The following is a 21803-nucleotide window of genomic DNA, read 5'->3' as shown; positions in this document are numbered from 1 at the left end:
CGTCGGCTTTTCAGATGACCTCTCTTCAAATTATTTTTCAATTATGGTTCCCACTAGTTTTAGGCGGCCTTGGTTATGTGGGACATGAAGTCAACCAACTAGCTAGTTCAACCACATCGTGTTTTCAGCAATTCGTTATCTTATAGGTGTACAACAAGCTAGATTAACCAGGTCCTCTTCTGAGGAATGCACTGAAGCATGGTTAACCACTTCACACTTGCTAATAAAACCGACTGTTAATGAATCTGATTATCAGATCAATGGGTATTTTCTGTGATGTCACGACAATCTCGGTTAAACGAAACATAACTGAAGGTGACAGCCTTTAACTCACCGACAGTTGCATGTTAACAACCTGACTGATGGGAAAGACAGCACTCCTACACTTGGTCACCTTCCATTGTCAGGATCCGACATGTTTCCCAATCTGAAAATTGCCCGAGGGCTTTGTTCGTTCCCCGCAGAGCGAGTGGATGAAATGAATACCAAACACCTCTTACGCTCAGGTGGCGCTTTTGTTGTTTTTCTTTTCCCAGATGGACTTGTGGTTTGATGTCCACCCCACTTTCTTGTCAGTCCCTAAAACTATCTTGATGCGGAAGCATTTTGTCCAGTCTCCGTATGACTCATGCTCGGTTCGCAGACGCAACTATGTTCTGTCCGCTTTGAGTAATCGTGCTGAACAAAGGGTCTCACGCACGCCACTCCATCAGAAAAATATTCAAGGGAGCGTTGTAGCGTGGTATTGAGTGACCAAATATTCCAGGGGCGGGCATCATTCGTCACGCATAAGACTAGTTCAGTCGAATGAATGAACGCTGCACAGTATAATTAGACGTCCTCGTGTCAAGGTATTGATCAAACTACCAGACAGTCATGGCAGTGATCCAAAGGGTGATCTTGGAAGACGAGAAAGGAAGGCTGCCTTAGGATTACAATTTCGATCGCCGTAAAATTAGTGGTTGTGGACTGCACACGTTTTGGGACCAGAATTTCCAGAGGAAGTATGGCCACCTCGTATGAGTTTCAAGCATACTACAACCTAGAAGGAAACATCCCTATTAAGGAGGCAGTTTTAGATAAACGGAAATTTTTCGGTTGCATTTCTGTTTCCGTAAAACAAACTTCTCAGACTTGAGGAGGGGGGTTTTCTGATTACCCACCAAGATTAGGAAACATCATGGAAATCCCCTGTTCTTCGACCGAAATTTGTCAGGAACATTTCATAGGGTCCGCGTGAGAAAAACTGTTCATTCATCGGTCTGTCACGCTACGCAATAATATTGAACAGATAGAGTGTACATTTCAGACAATGGAAACATTATGCCTTCCTCTGAAAACGACGACCTTTCATATCAGTGTCCAAGCGTGTGACACATTTGCGATTGACCACTCTCATAACAGAGAACGCCGCTTTCGAGGAGATATTTTTTTCATTCCCACGCAGGCAGTTCCCCATGGGAGCGGACGGATACAATACACTATTTTGTAATTACAAGTAAACCACATTGGCTCAGCTCAAATTGCCTCTGGATCTCGATACCACACACTATTCGAAAGAACTGAAGAACTACATGCGTATATCTATAGGCAGCAAAACATCCTGAGGCAATTTGCCTACTGACTTCAGAGTTGCCATCATGACAAACTGAAGAGCTCCAGTTGGCGCGAAGTGGAATTTAGGCTTCGATATCATATATCTCATAATGTTGTATTTAGAAAAGCATAGCTTATTTTTAAACTAATTGCATTTTGCTAACCTTTTAGGATAGGCTTCTCTGTATCTTGGTGACACACGGCGAGATAGACATCGACACCACCATGATGTCCAAGTGATCCCGGAGGAAGTGACAATGTAACAGCTGAAGAAAAATAAAAAAGCACAATTGCGGGGAAGGATTAATAGTCAAGCTAGATTATGTGCGTAGCATAAGCGCCGACGAACCTTCAAATCCGAGAATGATATTGGTTTTGTATGGGCTGTTCCACCGACTATTCAAAATTTCCAAATGATTTCCTAATCCGGAACGTAAAACAATGTCGCCATGTAAAAGACCTCTGGAAACCTGTAACTAGTGAACCATATATCCTGAAAATCATGAAGTCTGGAGTTACGCATGATGGGAATCAAGCAAAATTTCTCATAAACGACTTGACCGAACATGGTTTTTGGTGCTTGTGAACTGGTCACTCAAGGCAACTCGGCACACCGGTTTCAGTATTGCCTACCTTCGAACACTTAGTTAAACGTACTAACAAGCGTAAACAATCAACTCAGTTCCGATAACTTCTATTACGATGAAAAAAAGCCCATATGAGATATAGACCCAGACAAATGATTAGCTTGAAAATTAGTGATGTATTGTGGCTTGGAAAATATCATAGAAATCAAATTTCAGTAACTGAACAGATGAAAACTCACCACACTGTGGAATTCTTAGAGTTCCACCAGAACTGTCAATTCTCTGGCACACCATACTAGATGACAACGATGTAGCGGTCTCAAAGTTGCCTTCATTGAATGCTCGTTGATCAGGTGAGTAGACGTTGTAAAAAGTACACCCTTGTTTTATCCTCTCTTCCCTGGATGGTGAGTAGGTGTGTACTAATTCAGTGAACTCATCCTCTTTGCAGGAACTTATTGCTGTCGTGTTTGTGTTGGATCCGGAGGACGTTGGACCCTCAGGGGTTGCTTTGGGATTCATCATCGTGGGAGTTAACAAACCTCCGAGTGCTCCGAACGGCTGCATCGAAAGTGAACACGCTTCTAATTGGTCGTTTGCTTGTTCATTGTCTGGCCCTTTTCTATGGATGGAAGAATGTTGCGTACATTTGAAAGTAATGTAAAGCAGTGCACGGAACAATGTTGTATATACGTCCATCCAATTAGTGGAACGCTTCAAGTTCGAGGCAACAAGTGCTGCGATAAATGTGTAGTGTATACTAAGACTGAGCCAATGTAGGGTTAAAAAAATGCACAATAATGGACAAGGATATGCAAGATAAATATGTATTGGAAACTAAGCTAAGCATTTACGCAAAGTTTTATACTGTATAATACATCTTACGAATGCAAGCAGCCTATATATTCCCGTTGTTCCTGGCTGTGGTTTCCACATTAAATTTGATGTCGAGTTGCAAAACCGACTGATGTCTTACTTAGATACCATTATGGACGTAATTGTTCGGATGCTGAAAGGGCTTGATTACGGTTTTCGTAAACACACTTGTCTCCAGATTCGCAGATCAGGTAAGTCTTTTGAGCTTTACTCACTAGCTGGCAACTGCATGATAAAACCTTATCCACACTTGTTCGCTGAAAACTAAATTGATGATACAATCTTTGAATACTCAGACAGCTGCTAGTCGTATGGTACTTACTGTTCGAGGTCGATCTGAGCGTACTCTTCCGGATGAATGCTGATAGTGGAATTTTTCGTACTTTTCACAGAAACGCGCGACTGTAGGCCGGAAAAGAAATGGCGAGTACTTGGAATGCTCTCCGTCAAACTCCCTCTGTTGGACAGATCACACGGATTTTCATGCATTATATTTGGTGGTGTTGGTGGCGGCATCAGCGGTGGAGGAGGCGGTGGAATCGTGACTGTATTAGATCCAAACCTGTAACTAGTGTTCGAATAAACCAAGGGAGGCCCGCAGAGGTCCAACCTGGGTTCGAGCGTCTCGTAAATCCCGCAGGGTTGCTGCGAATCATGGACTTGCTGTGGAGCGGTATAGTGATTTTTGAAAACATGTGGACTGACGTACGGCGACTTCAGAGCAGTATGTACCTTTGCAGAATAATCTGCCCCATCAGTATACCTGACTGATCCGTTTCTCAGCAACCAGGTTTGCTTGTATTGTTCCGAAAAGAGTGGAACTATAAAGACCAATAGAAGATAGCACTATGCCAATGGCTTCTGATTGTAACACAGCCAATAATTTTGGAAAAGTTAAACTTGGTATATTCATCTTGCACCTTACATGAAGCAATACATAAAGTGGCGAATTTAGGTCTAGCCAAGCAGTGTACTTGATAGATAGACAAGTTACTTGCGCATATGTTCTGGTGGAGAAGAATTTAAGTCGCGCGCGTCTCTGCAGAGTAGCGATAGCTTGATAACCTAGGATGTCAGAAGATTAGAGGTTAGACGATAGAGATGAAAGAAGGCGTTGTTGAATGCCAATTAGGATGAAAGCATAAGGCTGATGTCTCTGCTTCGACATGAACCCATCACACTGATGAAAAAGGCCATTTAAGATGGGTTCGTTCGTGTGCACCCAAAATGATCCCATAAAATTAAGCAAGTATTGAGTGGTGCGCATCAGCAACGAAGTGTTTTTAGATTTTCTTGCAGATAACTGTCAAAATTATCCCTTAACACGAATGATTTGATAACTTTACACATGTGATCTCGCTATCTTTCACACAGAGAGTCTTTCGGTTGAAATCGGTACTTCCTTGTGAATGACGCAACTAAGTAAGTCCTATTAGAATTTTTCACGTCTATTTAAGAAATGTCTTGTCAAATCTAGGTTTTGCAATGGTTTCGTTAAGTTGAGATGGAATGCTGCACTTCGTCTGCAGTAAATCTCCCAGATTTATCTTATTTACTGACATACTGGCATACTGACATACTGGCGTAACGGTCAGCAGTCACTTGCCACCGCTATCTCGATCACTTTGAGCAATTAGTTTTTCTACGTTCCAGCCATCCTCGAAAACAAACTAAGGGACAAGAAAATGTGTGATAAAAATATGGTATAAGATGACAAATTATTGCTGAATAATGAGGGTTCGATAAGTGATGATTTATGATGATTTATTTGCAGTATCTTACGACGCCGCAGCTTAGCTGTCTCCAGCCTGTGTCCCATTAGTGAATTGTTCCTTGGGGTAGTGTTTCGTGTGCCTCTCATGCCAAAGTAAGTTCCATTCCAGTCACGTGAAGCTCAAAATTTTTACCGTAATTTACATCACCAGCAACCCAGAGATATGAGGGCGAACCATCAATGTTTAAACCCTGAGGTAGTGCTGTCAGTAATGACGATGAACCGCCAGATACATTTATTATGAAGCGCCAAACATCGACCAGCAGACAAGGGCTAGCTAGATAAACAGAATTCGTCCATTATGATGTTTCTGCTACGGGATCGGCCAGAACTGAAGCTAGAAATAGCCTCTTCTCTGTGCTCCTGCCGGTGGAATGAAACTATACGTAGCGTCAAACTTCGTTCTCCTTGGAGTAGACGTTTTCACTTAAAAGGATTTCTGCTATTTGTGAGTTACCGAAAGTGGTTCACGAATTATCCGTGAGAAATGCCAAAAATGTAGTTTCAGCGAATAAGTATAGGTGATCGATTACTCACCGTGTGAATTAACTCCATGCTGATCCTTGTGAAAGGAGTGAGCAGCTAAAATGACGAAGAGGGTTTGAGAAAACAGGCGATAGGCGGAAGCAAGGTTGCTAAACTGTATAATCGCGCTATTGCAATAAAACCATGCCACTGAATTGTCGTAAAAATATGGGAGTTTTTTTACTTATTTCCGAAGCCGTGGCGAATTTGTAAAATACAGCTCCGGTTCCAAACGCAAAGACTGTCCAGTGATTAAGAGTCACCTGCACAGTAGCTAGAGTGACGAACTGATATTCTGTTTCCTCAAGAGGAATCACCTCTCAAGGTAGGCCATAAGAATTCATTTGTTCATAATTGCCCCGATTGTGAGGGTGGATATTCTATCGATCCGTTCCTTGCAGTACAAACTACACATCATTTTACATTTAGATATCAAACAAAACAAGGAATTTACCTGGCAGACAACACGGATTAAAAAGCCAATTTTCGAAAGAGAGCTTCGGGTATTTTCTTCTGGCAGCGATTGCGGTAACCGATATACCGATAACAAGGAGAATGACCACCAGAAGGATAGCGGCCACCACAAATCCCCGCGTATGCAGCCGACTGGATGTCTCCGGAACTGACGCACTATTTTCTTCCTTAATATTGTTGATGGGTTCTGAAAACCAATGGTGTTGAACTTCTTAACGAGAAAATATGTATCACGACTGATTAATAGATCAAAACAATGCTTCTCTGAGCACTTCCCTAGTTGTATTGAGGATTATAAAGTGTAGCCTATCACAATGCGTGAAAATATGCATACATTGACGTGCCAGCTGATTTCTCAAAGAATGGTTCTCATTTATTCTGTGTTCACCAAAAGTAAAGATAGCTTCCATGTTGCCTAGAGGTAGGTTATAATCTACCCTTAATATCCGAAGGACCTTATGAAAAGATGACCAGGCGTAATTACATACTTCTTAAAAGCAACAATGGCCGTGGTTTGTGCAGCGAAATAAAAAATGATGTTGAAAATAATAATCAAAGAAGCATTACACCTACCCAGCACTTTCACGAAGGCATTTGCAAATCGAAACTCCACTCCCAACAATTCGGCCACACAAGTATAATTCCCGCTATCCGTATCCTTTGCGTTCTCTATAGTCAGTTTGGTTTTGTCGTAGACATGAATGTGTGGAAACAGCAGAGAATTCACACGCTTTCCGTTTTTCATCCAGTAAACCTAAAGGCAGAATGATACAGAATGATACACCAAGTATGGTATACGCGTTCGTTCTGCATGCACACTTCAGGACGGTTACTTCACTGGTCCCTATAATGCGTGATGACCATCGAGTTAAGGCCTCATTGCTTACTGATTACAGACATCTACCACCTGGCCTGCAGGGCTCAGCGTTCGGGAGCATGTGTTCGAGTAAAATAACGAACACGATCCACCAATAAAAGGATTTCTTCATATGGGTGCTTCTGGCTGTCCACAGAAAGTTTTCCTGCAGTTAGGTTGTCAGAACGACCGTAGGCGTCGGAATTCCCCCGATACCGAAGCGGTTTACTGGTCGGCCTGCAAAAATTGGATTTACCAAATAATTATTTTAACTATTGGTTCCGAAAAAAAATTGTAGGAGGCCTGGGTGAGTGTCCCGGCTAAATCTTGAAATAGGTTATGCTTTGCTGTTAAATTTGGTACCGTTTTCAACTTTACTCGGGATGAACAAACAGTGCATATTTATTGCAACGAATGGGTGCAAAAATAAGAAGACTAAGGTTATCGGCAAGCACAAAGAGAATATAGCATGCGTCGGTACGTCACTGTTGTCATCAAAGCATGATGTTCATTTAACAAGCCGGTGTGAAACAAGATATGCGGCGTACTTCAAGGAGAACATAGCCTCATCCTCTAGGGGGTGGCAGGTTTAATCACTTGGGGAAAAGCTCAACAACGTGAGTGATTAAAGGTCAAACACCATGTATTAAAACTGGAACTTTTCCTTTGAAGTGATCAATATTGGCTTCCACTTTCCATTAGCTTTGGATCTGCGTTCATGAGAACATGAAGCCTGAATGTGTCCACACTCTAGGGATCAGTCGAAAAACAATCATCACCATCATGATCGACAGTATGATATCTGTGTTCAACACCGATGCTTCGCTGCCTTACAATCATGATTTATTTGAACGCCCTACTGTGAAGAAAACAAACATGGACAGGGAAGGGACTTAGTACTAGCCTACCAAAATGATTCCGAGGTGCCTACACCTCCAGATGCTCATTCTGGCAATCTGAATAGAAACAGATAACAAGAATGCCACTGACATCGGTTGACGGCCGTAACTTACAGCAGCCCCCATTCTGGAAGGCGACTACCCCGGACAACAGCCAAACGTTTCGTGGTCTCCTTCATATTCCTCTACCAGGTTAAGGGTTAGCTAGCTCTCTGCTCACGCCAATCTGTAAGAAAATGCACCCCCTCGAAGGGTGGTTTTGAATTTTGTACCTCTTCGGAGCCCACACTAAACCTGCCTAGATGTATCTGAGGCGTAAATAGTTTTTCGGATGATGACCAGGATGTACTGTCCGTGTACTAGGATTTCGTGTGCTTTGATGACAGTCATTTGACTGGGCATTGATTATAGAATAGTGTTGTTTTCGAAGTAGTTTTGTGGCGCAAACCATGGAGTAAGTAAAATATTTTCAAGATGGGCACCCAAATAGGGGAGCGAGCTCAGGTCGCCCAGGACATGACATCAACTATTTTGGTCTTACATTTCGGACAGACTGTGCCAAAATATCGTGAAGACGTCTGCTGCTACAGTCATTAAAACGGGTATGGTCGAAGGAGGGGAACATCCCGACCGGAAACAATTGGGCTCTTAAACGTGAATGGGCAGTTTTTTGTGGGGAGGCTAGTATACCCAGTAGTAACCCATCAACCTGGCATTGTTCATGTAGGTCATTTTTCCTGAGGAATACCTTAACTTCCGCCAGCTAACAATGGACTGCTATCGCCTTCAGTAGGCCGACCCCAAGTCGTCTTCTTCAGTGAATTATTAATCGTTTCAGTCAAAACATAGAACACCACATTTTATTCCAATCCCTTCACCTAACTTACTTGGGGTTCTGGTCTACCATCGGGTGGTAGACAAGTCAAATCCAAACGCTCACCGGCCGGTAGCGTGGTGGAAACGGGTTCTAGTCTGAATTTCCGTTCCAAATCTGTGTACAAAAAATGCGCCCACCAAGAAATAACGATCTTATGAGTTAAGAAACAAGATATTTTAGAATTTCAAATTAAAAGGGTGTGACTAAACAAGCGGAGTAAGGCTGAAATACAATAAACGCAAGGTTTTTTTCAAGAAAGTATACCAAGTCACCTACACCTAAGCTGTCAGTCATCTATTTTGCTTTCAGGGGGCTTCTGCACTACTGTGACATTACGATGTAAAACCAGAAATAGGAATGTTCATACAGCAAACCATTTAGTCGAATCCCAATAAATACTGGGGATGGTTTTGTGCATTTCAGCTAGCTATTACTGACTTCTTTCGTCCCCCGAACCTAAAGCTACAGCCTTGACGTGGTGGTGGGGTTTGAGTGCAGCAATGATCCCGCAGGCTACATTGACTGAAAATTCTTTCCACAAGGTACAACCATGTCGAGAAGTCCAAAGGGGAGTAGTTCCACCCGCGTTCTTTGAAGATCTTCAAGGATGGCCATCGACGAACCATTTTTCGGGAAATAGTACATGACACTGATGAATGCTAAGGTTGTAAAATCGATGGGCGTGCAATAAGCACGAATATGATGAAGCAGAGCAAGCAGTTTATCCATTACAGAGAAAACACATTAGACCGCACCTCTATTCAATGTTCTATATTGACCACTTTCGGTTGATCCCAGTAAAATCCTGTTGCATTCCTGAACGAACGACTCTCCAGTTTGCTGAGTAGTTTACAACTTCATCGTTTCACTTCTCAAATTGAAACATGCTTAGGATTTAGCGATTTTGCCGAATATAGGTAGTTATTGTGCATGTTACTTTTTACTGTTCTGTTCACCAAGGCTGCCAAGCTCGAAGAACAGAAAAACAGCTATGAAAGGAAGCAATGTTTGCAAGCATCAGCTCACATTCAGTCTCAAGATTACAGTACTCCAGCTTTCAGTCCCTCTAAAATGACCATTTCCTATTCATACCTCAGGAACAACAGTTTTAACGGGACGTATTAACGCGTTATTCAAGAAGGCGTGTGCCGACAATCAGCGTTTGTAGTAATGTTACCCGCACCCTTGTGTACATTGGAGCGGTTAGATAGTCGCCGGGAGTGACGGCAAACTGACAACTATATTTACTGTTGAGTTGCTGCGTTGTGTTTATACACACTGTTAGCAGTTTTTATATACTCACACTGACTTATCAACACTGCTATGTCTAATCCAGAATACATCTACTTCATAGGTCAGGTGCCTATGGTAATGGTCGATTCAGGCTTTCGGTACAAGTCGCTGCATGCAACTGGTACCACCCAATCAGGATGAGACGTGGGCTCTAACAATAACCATAGAGAAATTTGAACCACCGACTGAGTTTCTCTTTCCTTGCGAGATCAAACGCCACTGGCCGACAGCAGGCAGAATTGCACTCAAAAGATAACTTCGATAAGCGCATTGTTGCTTCCTTTTTTGAATGAATATCAAAAGTATTTTTTGAGCGTGGTGTTTTTTAAAATGCTGCTTCCCCCTCCTCCAGTAAAAGTGATATCGAGGAAACGGCTGACGTTGAAAACCGTCTAGATCGAAGCAAGCTCTGAGAAACTGATCTCAAGAGGGTATTCTATAGTCCCCTTCTTTAAAAAACCACATCTGCGGAGACATTCTGGTAGGTAAGCGTCAATATGTTTTTAAAGTCCGAAAAAACAGTATGAAAAAGTTTATACTTTAGCTATACTATGGTTCAATATTACAGTAAAAACAGCAATCTCGTTTCCAAAAACGCCCTATAAACTGTCTAATCGTTGAAATTTACAAACAACTCTCTTCAAACATCCACAAATCTCAGTTCACGTGGAAGCAAAGTACAGCAGTCGCAACAGTTTAATCCTGTGTTGCCCTGCTACTCGATGCGTGCCCCACACCTGAGCCAGCATCTGTGGAGATGTGTACGGAACAAGTACAGAATGCATTCAGGATATTGTCTACTTCAATGGGATACATCGTTTAAATGTTGAACGCTTCAGCCTGGTAAGGCGACGGTCCTTTAGGTGAACCCTTACTTTTTAGAGAGCAATATTTTGCTATTGCACAGTTACGTACGTAACTCACAGTTGATAAGAAATTGTAGACTGAACACTTACACGCTTCAACAATTATGGTTTTCTTGCTTATGACCTTTTTCGGACGCTGCAGTTCTGGTACACTGTTCCACACTTCGCACTGACAGACGTACGAGTCAAACCATTCCTCCACTTCCTTGGCACGTACTTGCAGTTCAAGGCGCCACCGCATACCATGCGGATTCGGGTGGTTTGTCGAGTCGAGGCGTACAACCTTCAATCTCCCCGAGTCCTCTGGACCTTTGTAAGGAATCACCTGCTCAGCACATTCTATCACTGCATGGGACACTGGCTCTGCCACACACTCAATCGTGGCTGGATGGTCTTTCATCGTGTAGTATAGTGGTTTGGGGTGATGGATAAATCGAGGTACTCCTTCCAGATGCGTTTCGTTGGGAGAAACAAGATCATCATGGTCCCTGGCTTCTGTAAACCAAACCGGCAAGAAAACTAATTTGAGCGCACACACTAGCAATAAATTTCCCCACATCTGTTCCTCATAAATGGTGTCACACAATTCAACATTCCTATCCTCTCGGTGTGAATTTATAGCAGAGTCCTGGCGGGCCACTTTTGTCATATTCTGTGAGTGTACAATATTGGACAGAGGCTGACGGACCAATCGGCGTGGGTATGCACACATCCTACTTTAACCAATCAGATATTTGTACTCGTCATTCTCGCGCTGATAACTGGCGCGGTAACCAAAAGTTGTTTTCTCGATAAATTCTGCGGATACCTTACCCAGAACCACGTTAATCACGGTTATGGAAGCTAAGGGGATTGTTAATTTGGTCAGAAACTGGGTAACAAAAAATTACCATATTCTGCCGAGTGGTGTTGATAGGACGAGGAGAGGAAATTCTGCGAAGATCGGAATGCCCGTGTGTTTTCCTCTCGTTCAATTGTGTGGGGTGCTTCGGGCCGATTGTCACTTTATTAGTGATGCATGATCATAGATCAGAGAAAATATGATTATCAAGTGCTCGAAACCAAGTTACGTGCTCCTTTTGGTCGTTACCGAAAAAAGAAGTGATGAACTTGATAGTTTGATTCTGCATACCTAAAATGTTCAGTGTATATACTTGCTTGCCAAAAATAGACGTTCACACAGCAACAAAGCTTTTGATGATAATGGTGACGATTTAGAAGAATTTGGAGATGTCTTTGCACAATATTTTTAAAGGCGTGGAATGTACAGAGAACCAAGTGAAATCAACATTCTAAATGATTCAGATCAAAAAGGCCATTACTGGGCAGTATATATCCATGATCTGTGTGACGAAAAACCATTGAAGTTTCCACCGAATTATGCGCTTATTCCGCAAATTTTCTGGTACTGGCCAGATAGACGCTTCAACGGAATTTCGAATGATATTGAGGATTGTAGACATCCCTGTGTGGTGATCATGGATGAATCGTTAGGGACACGAAAATCTTCCATACTGATGGTGACAAAAGCAACACACTTGGATGTCGACATGGACAGATTTGTTCAAGCATTATCTGACAAATTCCGTTTGAACAGCCTCCCTCTCAGCAGTGGAGTGATAAGTTGGGCTAATCTAGCCCCAAGCGGCAACATCAGACTCGAATTGCTCTCCTGTCCGGGCCAATGGGTAGTTCATTTAATTGAAAGCACAGTCAGCTGACGCACATCTAGTTACCAATGCTCCGCCATCGCGCATCTATAACTTATCTGAGGCGACGAACAAGTTCTCAGTCAACTGGCAGGTATGATTTAACTTGAGGCTTGAATGACTCAGCGGCCGTGACGGTCGATCAATGTCCTGCAGTTAGTCAGCACCATACGAAAAGTAAGTTTCATTAGTGTTCCAAACGAACTAAACAGTTGGCCAATGAGGCCCAACAAGACAATGTTGAGAAATTCATTTGTGATCCTGTTGAGTTTCCCATCAGAGCCAAACTAGTTCGCACATTATTTTCTACTATTTTCTACTATGTCGACATCCAGCACTCCGAGCCAACACCCCGCGATTTCCTTCACTGCATGCCTTAATCCTTTATCGATATAGCCGAAGGACGTTTGCAGCATAACCAGTCCCAGTGATCTTTCTTTGACCCTGTAAACGGATGCAAACGGTGAGTCGATGGACGTTCTGATTGTACTGGGATGGTCGTATCGCCTTCAGTATACGTTCGAATGACAGTTGATACAGTTTCCCCTTGGTTAATTTTGGGAGTTCTAAAAGGCCATAGTGATTCATTGCAGAGCTTTCTACATGCACCGACAAACGAAAAATTCTGGATACTTGATAGTATATACAAGAAGTGACTGATCGGATCTACTATGGACGCAAGGGGCACATTCGTGAACTCTATTCACTGACTAGTGCCACAAATCTGACTCCCTGGCGTGGTTGCTCAGTTCTTCCCAGTTTTCCGAATTCCACCATAGAAAACAATTCATCCAGAAGTTTCAATTCATCTGAATCAGTCAGATTCCGCAAAACAAATGGGTTGATGCTGACTCATCTATTGATGCCACGCATGTTCAAGCCGGCCAGTCTTCTATAATACTGAAAAAGACAGAACACCATTTTCAAAATTTGTTCTCAACGAAGGGAACCTTGAGGACCTCGTAAATACTGATGTGACAGTCGACGCGGACAGAATGGTCCGACCGTTCTACTATTTGTCCGATTCTGTAAAAATGGAGGTATCTATGTTTTAAAAGTCGGTTTCTTGTTTGCATTTGCAGCAAACAAGGAGGCTGTGAAAACTTATTCGTGAACTGAAAGAACAGCTTGGTAATGAGCCGCTTCCGTTCAACTGGTTCTCTCAGCTGTGGGTGCATTTTTGTACAAAGTGAGCTATAGTAGTCCCTTAGAATTTACAGCTCGCATTCGGCTGATTTCTTAACCTCCGTGATTGCATTTAACCCCCTTTTTCGCTTCACGGAAAGACAAATCTGAACACCTAACAAACAATACAGTAAAAAGAATTATTTCAGGGATAATTTGAATAAATGGAATGACAACGGCCAGTTGTTGACTACTGGTTCTAGCAAACTATCTATCGAAGGCTTGCTGGGATTCGATAAACGTAAGTGACGGTTGAAACCTAGAAGTATTTCCAGCACAGCACTTGTTTGTCATTGTATGGCTTACATCTGAAATCGCCCCTTGGGAGACCGCTACACCTTGAATTAAGAAATAGGGTCTTCGGTATGCTGTATTCGGTGAAATCAGAAACTGCAGTTGTGATAATTTTCACGAGAATGTAATTCGATCTTGAGAGTTTTTGGTTTCCGTCGTCTGTTCTGTCTGTTGTGGATTACGTTGGTCTTACTAAAACAGGCTGGAGAATTGGTCTAGATGTGAATGGCTTACTCTTGGTAAACGAAGCATTTGAACAATGTGAAAGCAAGCTCCTCGGGACGGTGAATGATCATGAATTTCATATCAGGAAAACATCCGCAACTTCTGAAGAAGATCGCAGGATGTCAGCGCGAATTGTACGGTATCGACATTGGGAGACAAAATCAATCAAAGTACACAAATCAGTTCGTCAGAAAACGTATCTGCAGGGCTATACAACTTAATCGTGTACGGTTGTGGACTCAGAACAATTATTTCGAACAGAGTCGACCTCAAGAGAGTCAAATAAGTTCTTCTGTGGTTCCTCCTGTTTGGAAAAACTAATCTACATGGAGTATCTGACATGGCATAAACCAAGGGATTCCCAGCGCTCCGCCCAACTAGTATGCCCCCTTGATATTGACTGCTAACAAGACTGAAGATGATAACTAATCAAACAAACGATATAAAATTCAAGTCAGACTAGTCTAAGAGATGCATGATCAGATTTGACGTGAAGGTACAATATGAATTTTGCCTTAACATGATTTTCTGACGCATATTTGTTTTCATTGATTATTTTGCTGCATAATTACGATCTGCACGCAAAATGGAATCACAATTCATACGACAATTTTGAACATCTGCTGTAAGACGCGCTGAAGTTGAATGCGCCCTTGAAAATCAGATCTGATCGCAAATGCAACCTATAAACTAGAGGATGGCCGTGACATTTTCGCCATTCACTATCAGACTGATGTTTCATTCTTCCTGGTTAGTTTTATCAGATCAACAGTAACTGATATGCACCGCCCCTCCTCTAACGGTCACGTCATCTGAAAACCCGTCATTATGGAATCTAATCAGACAATCTAACCAGGAGCCTTGGTTAATGTCACTCATGTGTGTTGATTATTGGGTTCGGTCCATTGTATGGTGAAGTCTTAGCGACCTCAGATTCGCTATCTGATGGTTGCTAATGTTCTAGCATTCAATGACGGATCAGTCAACCAGGACAGTGTATGGATCATTTGTTCCCTCCTCCAACTTTGACCAGTGTTTGATACAGATCAGCCACCCACAAACCGCGTAGTTCTCATGTTTTATGAACTGCTTCCTTCTGTTAATAACATCCAAAGTAGATTCTCTGTTGCGGATATCGTGATGATACAACCTCGAATTTCTCCAAAACGGGAGCTACCTATGAAGTTAAATGTTTGGATTCGGTGCCACTCATTGTATACTTTCCTGGCATTATCTCATAAAATACTCCAAAGAGACACATCAACCCCAAAAGTGCCATCTCAGTCTCCTCCGGTCGTTACACAAAGTCCAAAGTAATAATGAAAAGTATACGTTCACTGATAATTCAAGTTTTTAATGATGAAAATTATTAAAATGTTGCAAGATAGCTTTGATTCATGTGAATGAAGAACACGTTCGTAAACTGTATTCTCAAACAAACGCTTCTGGTGGATTTGTAAATGACCGATGTAGGAGAACTCGACTGTCGGGTGACAAACAAACGAACGGTCTGTTTGTAAGTTTCAATATGACAACGGAGAATCGAATTGTTAGCAAGCCAGATTCGTTTGAGACTGACGTAAGAACGACGTACTAACGCTTTTGCAACCGTTGTAAAGTGTTTCCCAAATAGATGGAGTTTGTGATGTTACGCTTCATCGTTTTTCTATTACTTGGGTGACAAGTAGTCGAAATAAAAATAGAAACTTGCATTAGTACGGACTACCCGATAGATTAGATGGGGTAAAAGCGATTCATGAACAACAAAATCAAGCGCTGGTGCTATAACCTCTACTCCATCTTGGGTCCTGGGTGAACCACCAAATTCTTTCCCCCGGTACCAGGTTTCCAGAAACAGTTATGATACGATACGAACTGTTTACCGAGACCCTTTTATGTTCACCACAAAGAAACTTGATGTTTAAAGAAGCGTACCAAAGAGTGCACTAAAGGTCAGGAATGCAAGGTTAGTCTGAGTTACATCCATCATAATAAAGCTGATGGATACATTTTGATAATTGGTTTAGAAGGTTTAACGTACACTTCTGGAAATTAACGTCAAGACGTGTATACCAATAATGAGATGAAGTGAATTCTTCTCTGGATAGGTAAGCACATCCGCCTGAGGCAAAGTTTGGCCGGTTCTTTTTGGGGCAACTGTGGCGTTTCGTGTCGAAACAGCTGCGTTTGAATATGCCTTCAAAATCTTGTGTCGTTCCCTCTGGTTCGCATGAGTGGGACAAGGCAGAGTGGACGAAGTCCATTCAACATTCCCTTCAATCAAGTAATTCCCACAAGACAGGTGAACCCAAATTCTCATCCAATGTGTATCACAGCCATGTAAAGTGAATCGGCATTTTTCAGATGCAGCGCATGGACTCCAGCCAAAACCTGGAAACGGATTGATGAGTGGGTGGATAAATCTGAAAAATTCCGTGTAACAGCCTTGTGTTTTAGCGAAACAGTTGGGCTGATCAGATGCTGAAATAAAGTGGTTTTTGGGAGTTGAATTACGTCACCCCACTTCAAGATGCGTAGAGTAGTTGATGGCTTTGTTGTTAAGCAAGTTATTTGAAACGAAACTATCAGAATTGACAATTCGGAATATGTTCCGTTCGAGGAGCATGTAGACTTAATAAAAGGTCAATTCATATGCCTTAGAACTCGGCTAGTTTAGTAAACAGCTTCTATATGCAACAGCAAAACGCTTTCTACCAACAATTTTTGAGATTTTTCTGAACCGTTGAGTTCTCAATAGATCCCCAATTTTTCTGAATCCATAGATTTAACTGGGGATCACACGATCGGCATTTTACCCCACTATGTTCCATCACAAAAAATACCCGTTATTGGTTACTTCAGAGGTTTTTTATCTTAAACTCAACAAAAAACACCCAAATTTTGTGCCTGACTGCAACCTAGTTTGGCAAAATACTTCTAAATGGTAAATGAAGCCTCACTGTTTTACTCGGAAGGATCTCGAAGAACTGTTTTGGATAGTTTGGCTTATTCAACCGGTCAACAGTTGACATTAACTGACTAACAAACGATTCGACAGGCCTCTTGGTAATAGAGCTGAAGAGGTACTTCATCGTAAATGTGATTAGGGCTGACGATTTTTCCTCTCTCTTGACCGCTTGATAGGATAGATGATTAGAATTGTCTGCAAACAGAGCACTTGATAGTTGATTGTTGATTTCGAAGGAAACTTCTATTCAAAGCGCCATGACCATCGCTTCGATAAGAAGTAAATAACACAGTGAAAGCATGCCAACTCAGAAATTTGAAGAAGTTCTTATATATATTCCACTATGCACTAAAAGTTTAAGTAGTTCTTGTAAACCTTTCCCTCCAGCATTATTCACCTACAACAAAGCATACTTGTCAGCGCTAATAGGATACTTATACTCAAACGTCACTAGTAGTCAGGCACTGGTATATCCCCTCAGCGAAAGGGATTACTTTTTTATGTAGATGTTCACTATTTTAAATACGGGTTTTAGCAACAATCTTTCCGGTTGATCGAGGATAATCAGGTGCTCTATCCAACGGACTCATGCTCAAAGGAATTCGGTTCAACGGAATGTCGCCTGGGAATTGTGTTATCAGTATTGGATAGTATAGATTATCTGTCTACTCTAGCTTGCACTGCCATTCGGTAACCTCATAATGCAAAGGCAATAAGTGTGTAATGATAAAAGTGAATGGAATCTACCTGAATAAGCTTCCTGAACTTTTGGGCCAGAATACTTAATTTCGGGATCTGAAGGCACAGCATTCATAGAATTTGCTGACGAATGCGCCAGGGTAACTGACTAACATCAAGAGTCCCATAATACTTAGGGATAACTAGGAGGACAAATTCGCCCATCCAGATGCTCGGATTGACTTTACTTTCACACCGTTCACCTAAGTGAAGATCCCCAGGTTGTTTCGAAAGACCAGCAACTGATAGTTACTGCCGATCAAAAGTTGTTAGACGCGACATGGTCCAGGGATGCAATCAAGTCGCTCATATTCCCCAGATTTGATGATATCCCTTCGGTTTTACGTTACTTTCTGAGGACTTTCCATTGTTACACAACCGTCAAGTCTTTTGTGTGTAAATTTGAAAGCAACTGTGATACACGTCTACAGATTTACACTACTGTAACTCACATTTACGCGCTTACCATGGAAATGGTGGCAGGAAAAAACGTGAGGAAAATTAGAAGAAATATTTAACCGCAAAGTACGGTCTGTAATCACTGTAGGGTTTTGCAATCGGAGATTTTTGAATTTAGGTCTAAAATGTAATGACAGGTTTAGTTAGAGTGCTCTGTGGTTCCGACTAAAAATGTGATAATTGGGTACCTACAGAACGGAAGCTAAGATTTACAAGTAATCATACACGAAAAAGAAACAAACACCGAAATTAGACCCCATGTACAAGTAACACAGTTGGGTTTTGCTCTGACAAGCTGATGCCACTTTTTCGACATCTTAAGACGGTTGTCCACATTCGCGTCTGCGGTCTGGCTATGAAATGTACCATATGACAATACTCAGTACAGATGGAGAATCACCGGGAGCACAAGCATTGGTGATAATTAGTGATCGAAGGGGAAATAACACAAGGTAAGTTCGCAAAACTAGCGAAAAAACACGAATATGGATATCCTAGAGTAAATGCTAAGCTGTAAAAAAATTACCACACTGCCTGCTTTATTAGAAAACCTTAATAACATGAACGAGATGGAATAACTGCCTTTCTAAGCATTCTGACTCTCTTTGCTGGACTAAAACACAGTCTGTACGCAGATGAAAATCGATCGGAGGGAGGTTCAGGGTTGCACAAATCATGATGAAACACCGAAAACAACTAGCGTTCTGTTCAGTCACTCCTGGGCCAGTCGTGTTTTCTGCATCAAACCGGGTGCGAAAGCCTCACTCATGATGTTGTTGCATTTATAATTTCTTGACGGCAGTAAATTAATTTATGCAGTTCCCACCCTGTGTGCACAGCCTCAATAGATCAAAATTTGGACACCGCAATTTCACCTTAACCAGGATCAGCTTTGTTCGGAACACAGTTTTTTTTCTCAGGATGAGTTAGTACAACCCCTTCAAACCGTCAAATTATTGAGATGGGAGTCAGCAACACGTTAGATGTGATGTTCAGGTTGCACGAGTATACCCATAATATTAACATGAGCGTAATCAGTGCTCCAGTCACACGTCTTCTCCTCACCCTCTAGGCAGTATAGCGAATTTGCACTGCTCTGGTAGTTATGGTTAGGTAAACCTCCACGAAATAAAAACATTCGAGGATATTAAACTTGTCAAAGTGAAATACCAGTTAGTAAGACCAAGGGTTATTCCAAACCTAATAATCATAGCATCAAAATAGTATGCGAGACGGTCAAATTCCAAAGTCACAATGAATAGATGCAGGCAAACATCAAGAGCAGTAACGGATTTAGTGGAATTTTTTCATTCGACATAGCTAAACGGTTCAATTTGTTGATCGCTTAACAAAAGCCGCTTGGGTGTCCTTAGGCTGAAATGAGTCCTCTGAATTTGTTAGTATTGAAACCACTGAATTATGGGTTTCATGAGGAAATGCCAGGCTAAAAGCCCCCTTCGTATGCACAGGATGAGGTAGTGCCCTCGAGCCGCCAGAAACTCGACCCTGAACACAAAAATCTTTGAACATGTCGCAAACAATCTCAGCATACTGGAACAGTTCATAGTCTCATACAAAAGCATGAGCTGAAATCGTCACGAGATAGACAAATGTTCAACATGTGCAGTGACTATCCAGTTTTCCAAATGATCAGCTGGTTGACCTATAATTACTGAAGGCTCTAACGAATTTCGTAGCAAATCCGTTTGCGTTGCATTAGCAAGAGGAAGAATTAAGCTGTTATCTCTCGACCGATTACGTTTTATAGTCAGCCGAAAACCAGTCGTGCTCTCAGCAACTTCGTAATGGGTTCTGGAAGTGCACAAAACATCCTTTTCCAAAGAATGAGGCATGAAGCAATCAAGAGTTTACAGAGCTATTTTCGACGCTTTCCACACAGGGAAGCTTTGAATGACCTATTCAAGGGTAGATGTATAGTCAATATGACATTCCGCAACTTCCGTCTTTGCACACTGGGGTCGAATTTTACAGCTTGAGGGACGAAACAGTTTGCACTGGGATAAGAAAAATCAGGGCAGCATTTAGGCCACCTGCACGACACTCAGTGGATGAATTTCGCATTCCTTGACTCAGTAATTTTGCTTCTGCGTGCGGCTATGAAACTCTCATGCCCAAATACACTTCCCGTCGACCAAACACTCAGTAATACCAATCTTTGTTTGAAGGTGACTTTCAGGTGAAAAAAATTTCCGCAGCGTGGTTCGCCCTTCCATCAGAACCGAAACGTCACTGTGTGGAAGCGAAGACCACTCGGTTGAAGTATGACGAAAAAGATATTCTCATTCTTCTGTTAGTGTAAAACTACAGGCAACGCTAGTTTAGGTGACTTGGTCATTCCCGGTCGTTGTCTGGAGCAGTCGATTAATGTACCTATCTCACTCAGTAGCTCAAAGCAGAAGCTTAATCACAGTGAAGTAGTGAATTTCGCTGGTTTGATTTGCAGGATTTTGGACCTGGTTCGCCAGAAAAAATAAACGGCTGTATCCACTCGGTTTAGATAAGCTGATGTTAGTTCTATAAAACCATGGTGCTGAATAGCTCGTCTATTCGATGTGTATCTATCCTTTGTGTATCAAGTCTGCTGTCAGTCAAACACCCAGACTAAGTTCGGAGCACGCAAACGTTCGCATCTGCCAATCGTATGTCTAGCCTCGCATATTTACTCCACAGAAAGAATAAAGCAGTGTTTTCAATAATCTGATACCGTGAGCTCCGGATAGTTTGTGAAAAATGTGTAAATATGGTATATAACCACTTCAGGAAAGTAAAGTATTGGTTTCAGTGCTACTACACTCGCTATGGTTAAAAACTGATCCACAGGACCCAAAATCGCTATAAAAAACCGCTATTCCCCCGTAGCCGAAAAGTTTGCAGGATCGCATAGATTGCATGAGGAGAAGGTAAAGCATGAACCTAACACGTCACTCATAGTGTTTATGGAAATCTCTCGATAATCCATGACCAGTTTCGTCCCTCTTGGGACTTATCAGGTAGGCTCAGTCCGGAACTTGCAACAAATTTATGTTCTACTCGAACCAAAATTGTACGAAATTCGATGGGTACACTCATCAGGTAATACAGACTCAGCTGAGATTGATGTGTCTCCCACGAAAACCAAATTGGCATACAGATGAATGTATTTATCGAAGCATGTATAGCAAATGTGAATTTGTAGAGCGTAGGCATCGCAAACAGCATAAAACCAAATTACAGATGAATGTATTTATCGAAGCATGTATAGCAAATGTGAATTTGTAGAGCGTAGGCATCGCAAACAGCATAGTAATTTGAATAGCTTAGTTTAAGTTGGAATACTGAATGATGACTTTATCATAATGGAATGAACCAGTGGTTGCGCGAAACTCCAAAGCAAGTCTTAAAGCTCAAGGGATATAAAAACATCAGAAAACGAAATGAAAGACAAATCCTACTTCGGTACGGATGGGAGCGATCCACTGGGGTTTACGATGTCAAATTTCATAGTGCTTCAGGGTATCTGAGAGAGCCCATGAGACCTCTGAAGATTAACATCCAAGCCATGCCATAATTAACAATGAAAGATGATTTAAGTTGGTTTTCGC

At 41.9% G+C, this 21803-nt stretch overlaps 1 protein-coding gene across 1 annotated transcript in view; it reads right to left on the bottom strand.

Annotated features, from left to right (window-relative positions):
- Positions 1–11335, bottom strand: part of T265_07757 (hypothetical protein) — a gene marked incomplete at both ends in the record, with an annotated part of 21214 nt that extends 9879 nt beyond the window's left edge. The window contains 8 exons of the mRNA XM_009173362.1: positions 1761–1862; positions 2423–2805; positions 3382–3880; positions 5371–5415; positions 5813–6019; positions 6406–6586; positions 8475–8578; positions 10714–11335. Coding sequence (XP_009171626.1) covers positions 1761–1862; positions 2423–2805; positions 3382–3880; positions 5371–5415; positions 5813–6019; positions 6406–6586; positions 8475–8578; positions 10714–11335 — 2143 coding nt within the window. The remainder of the gene's footprint in view (positions 1–1760; positions 1863–2422; positions 2806–3381; positions 3881–5370; positions 5416–5812; positions 6020–6405; positions 6587–8474; positions 8579–10713) is intronic.
- Positions 11336–21803: the final 10468 nt, after the last annotated feature.

The sequence above is a fragment of the Opisthorchis viverrini genome, assembly GCF_000715545.1.
Source record: "Opisthorchis viverrini unplaced genomic scaffold opera_v5_183, whole genome shotgun sequence".
NCBI classification, from domain to species: domain Eukaryota; kingdom Metazoa; phylum Platyhelminthes; class Trematoda; order Opisthorchiida; family Opisthorchiidae; genus Opisthorchis; species Opisthorchis viverrini.
The sequence above is the reverse complement of the archived record's forward strand: the minus strand, read 5'-3'. Positions and strand labels throughout refer to the sequence as shown.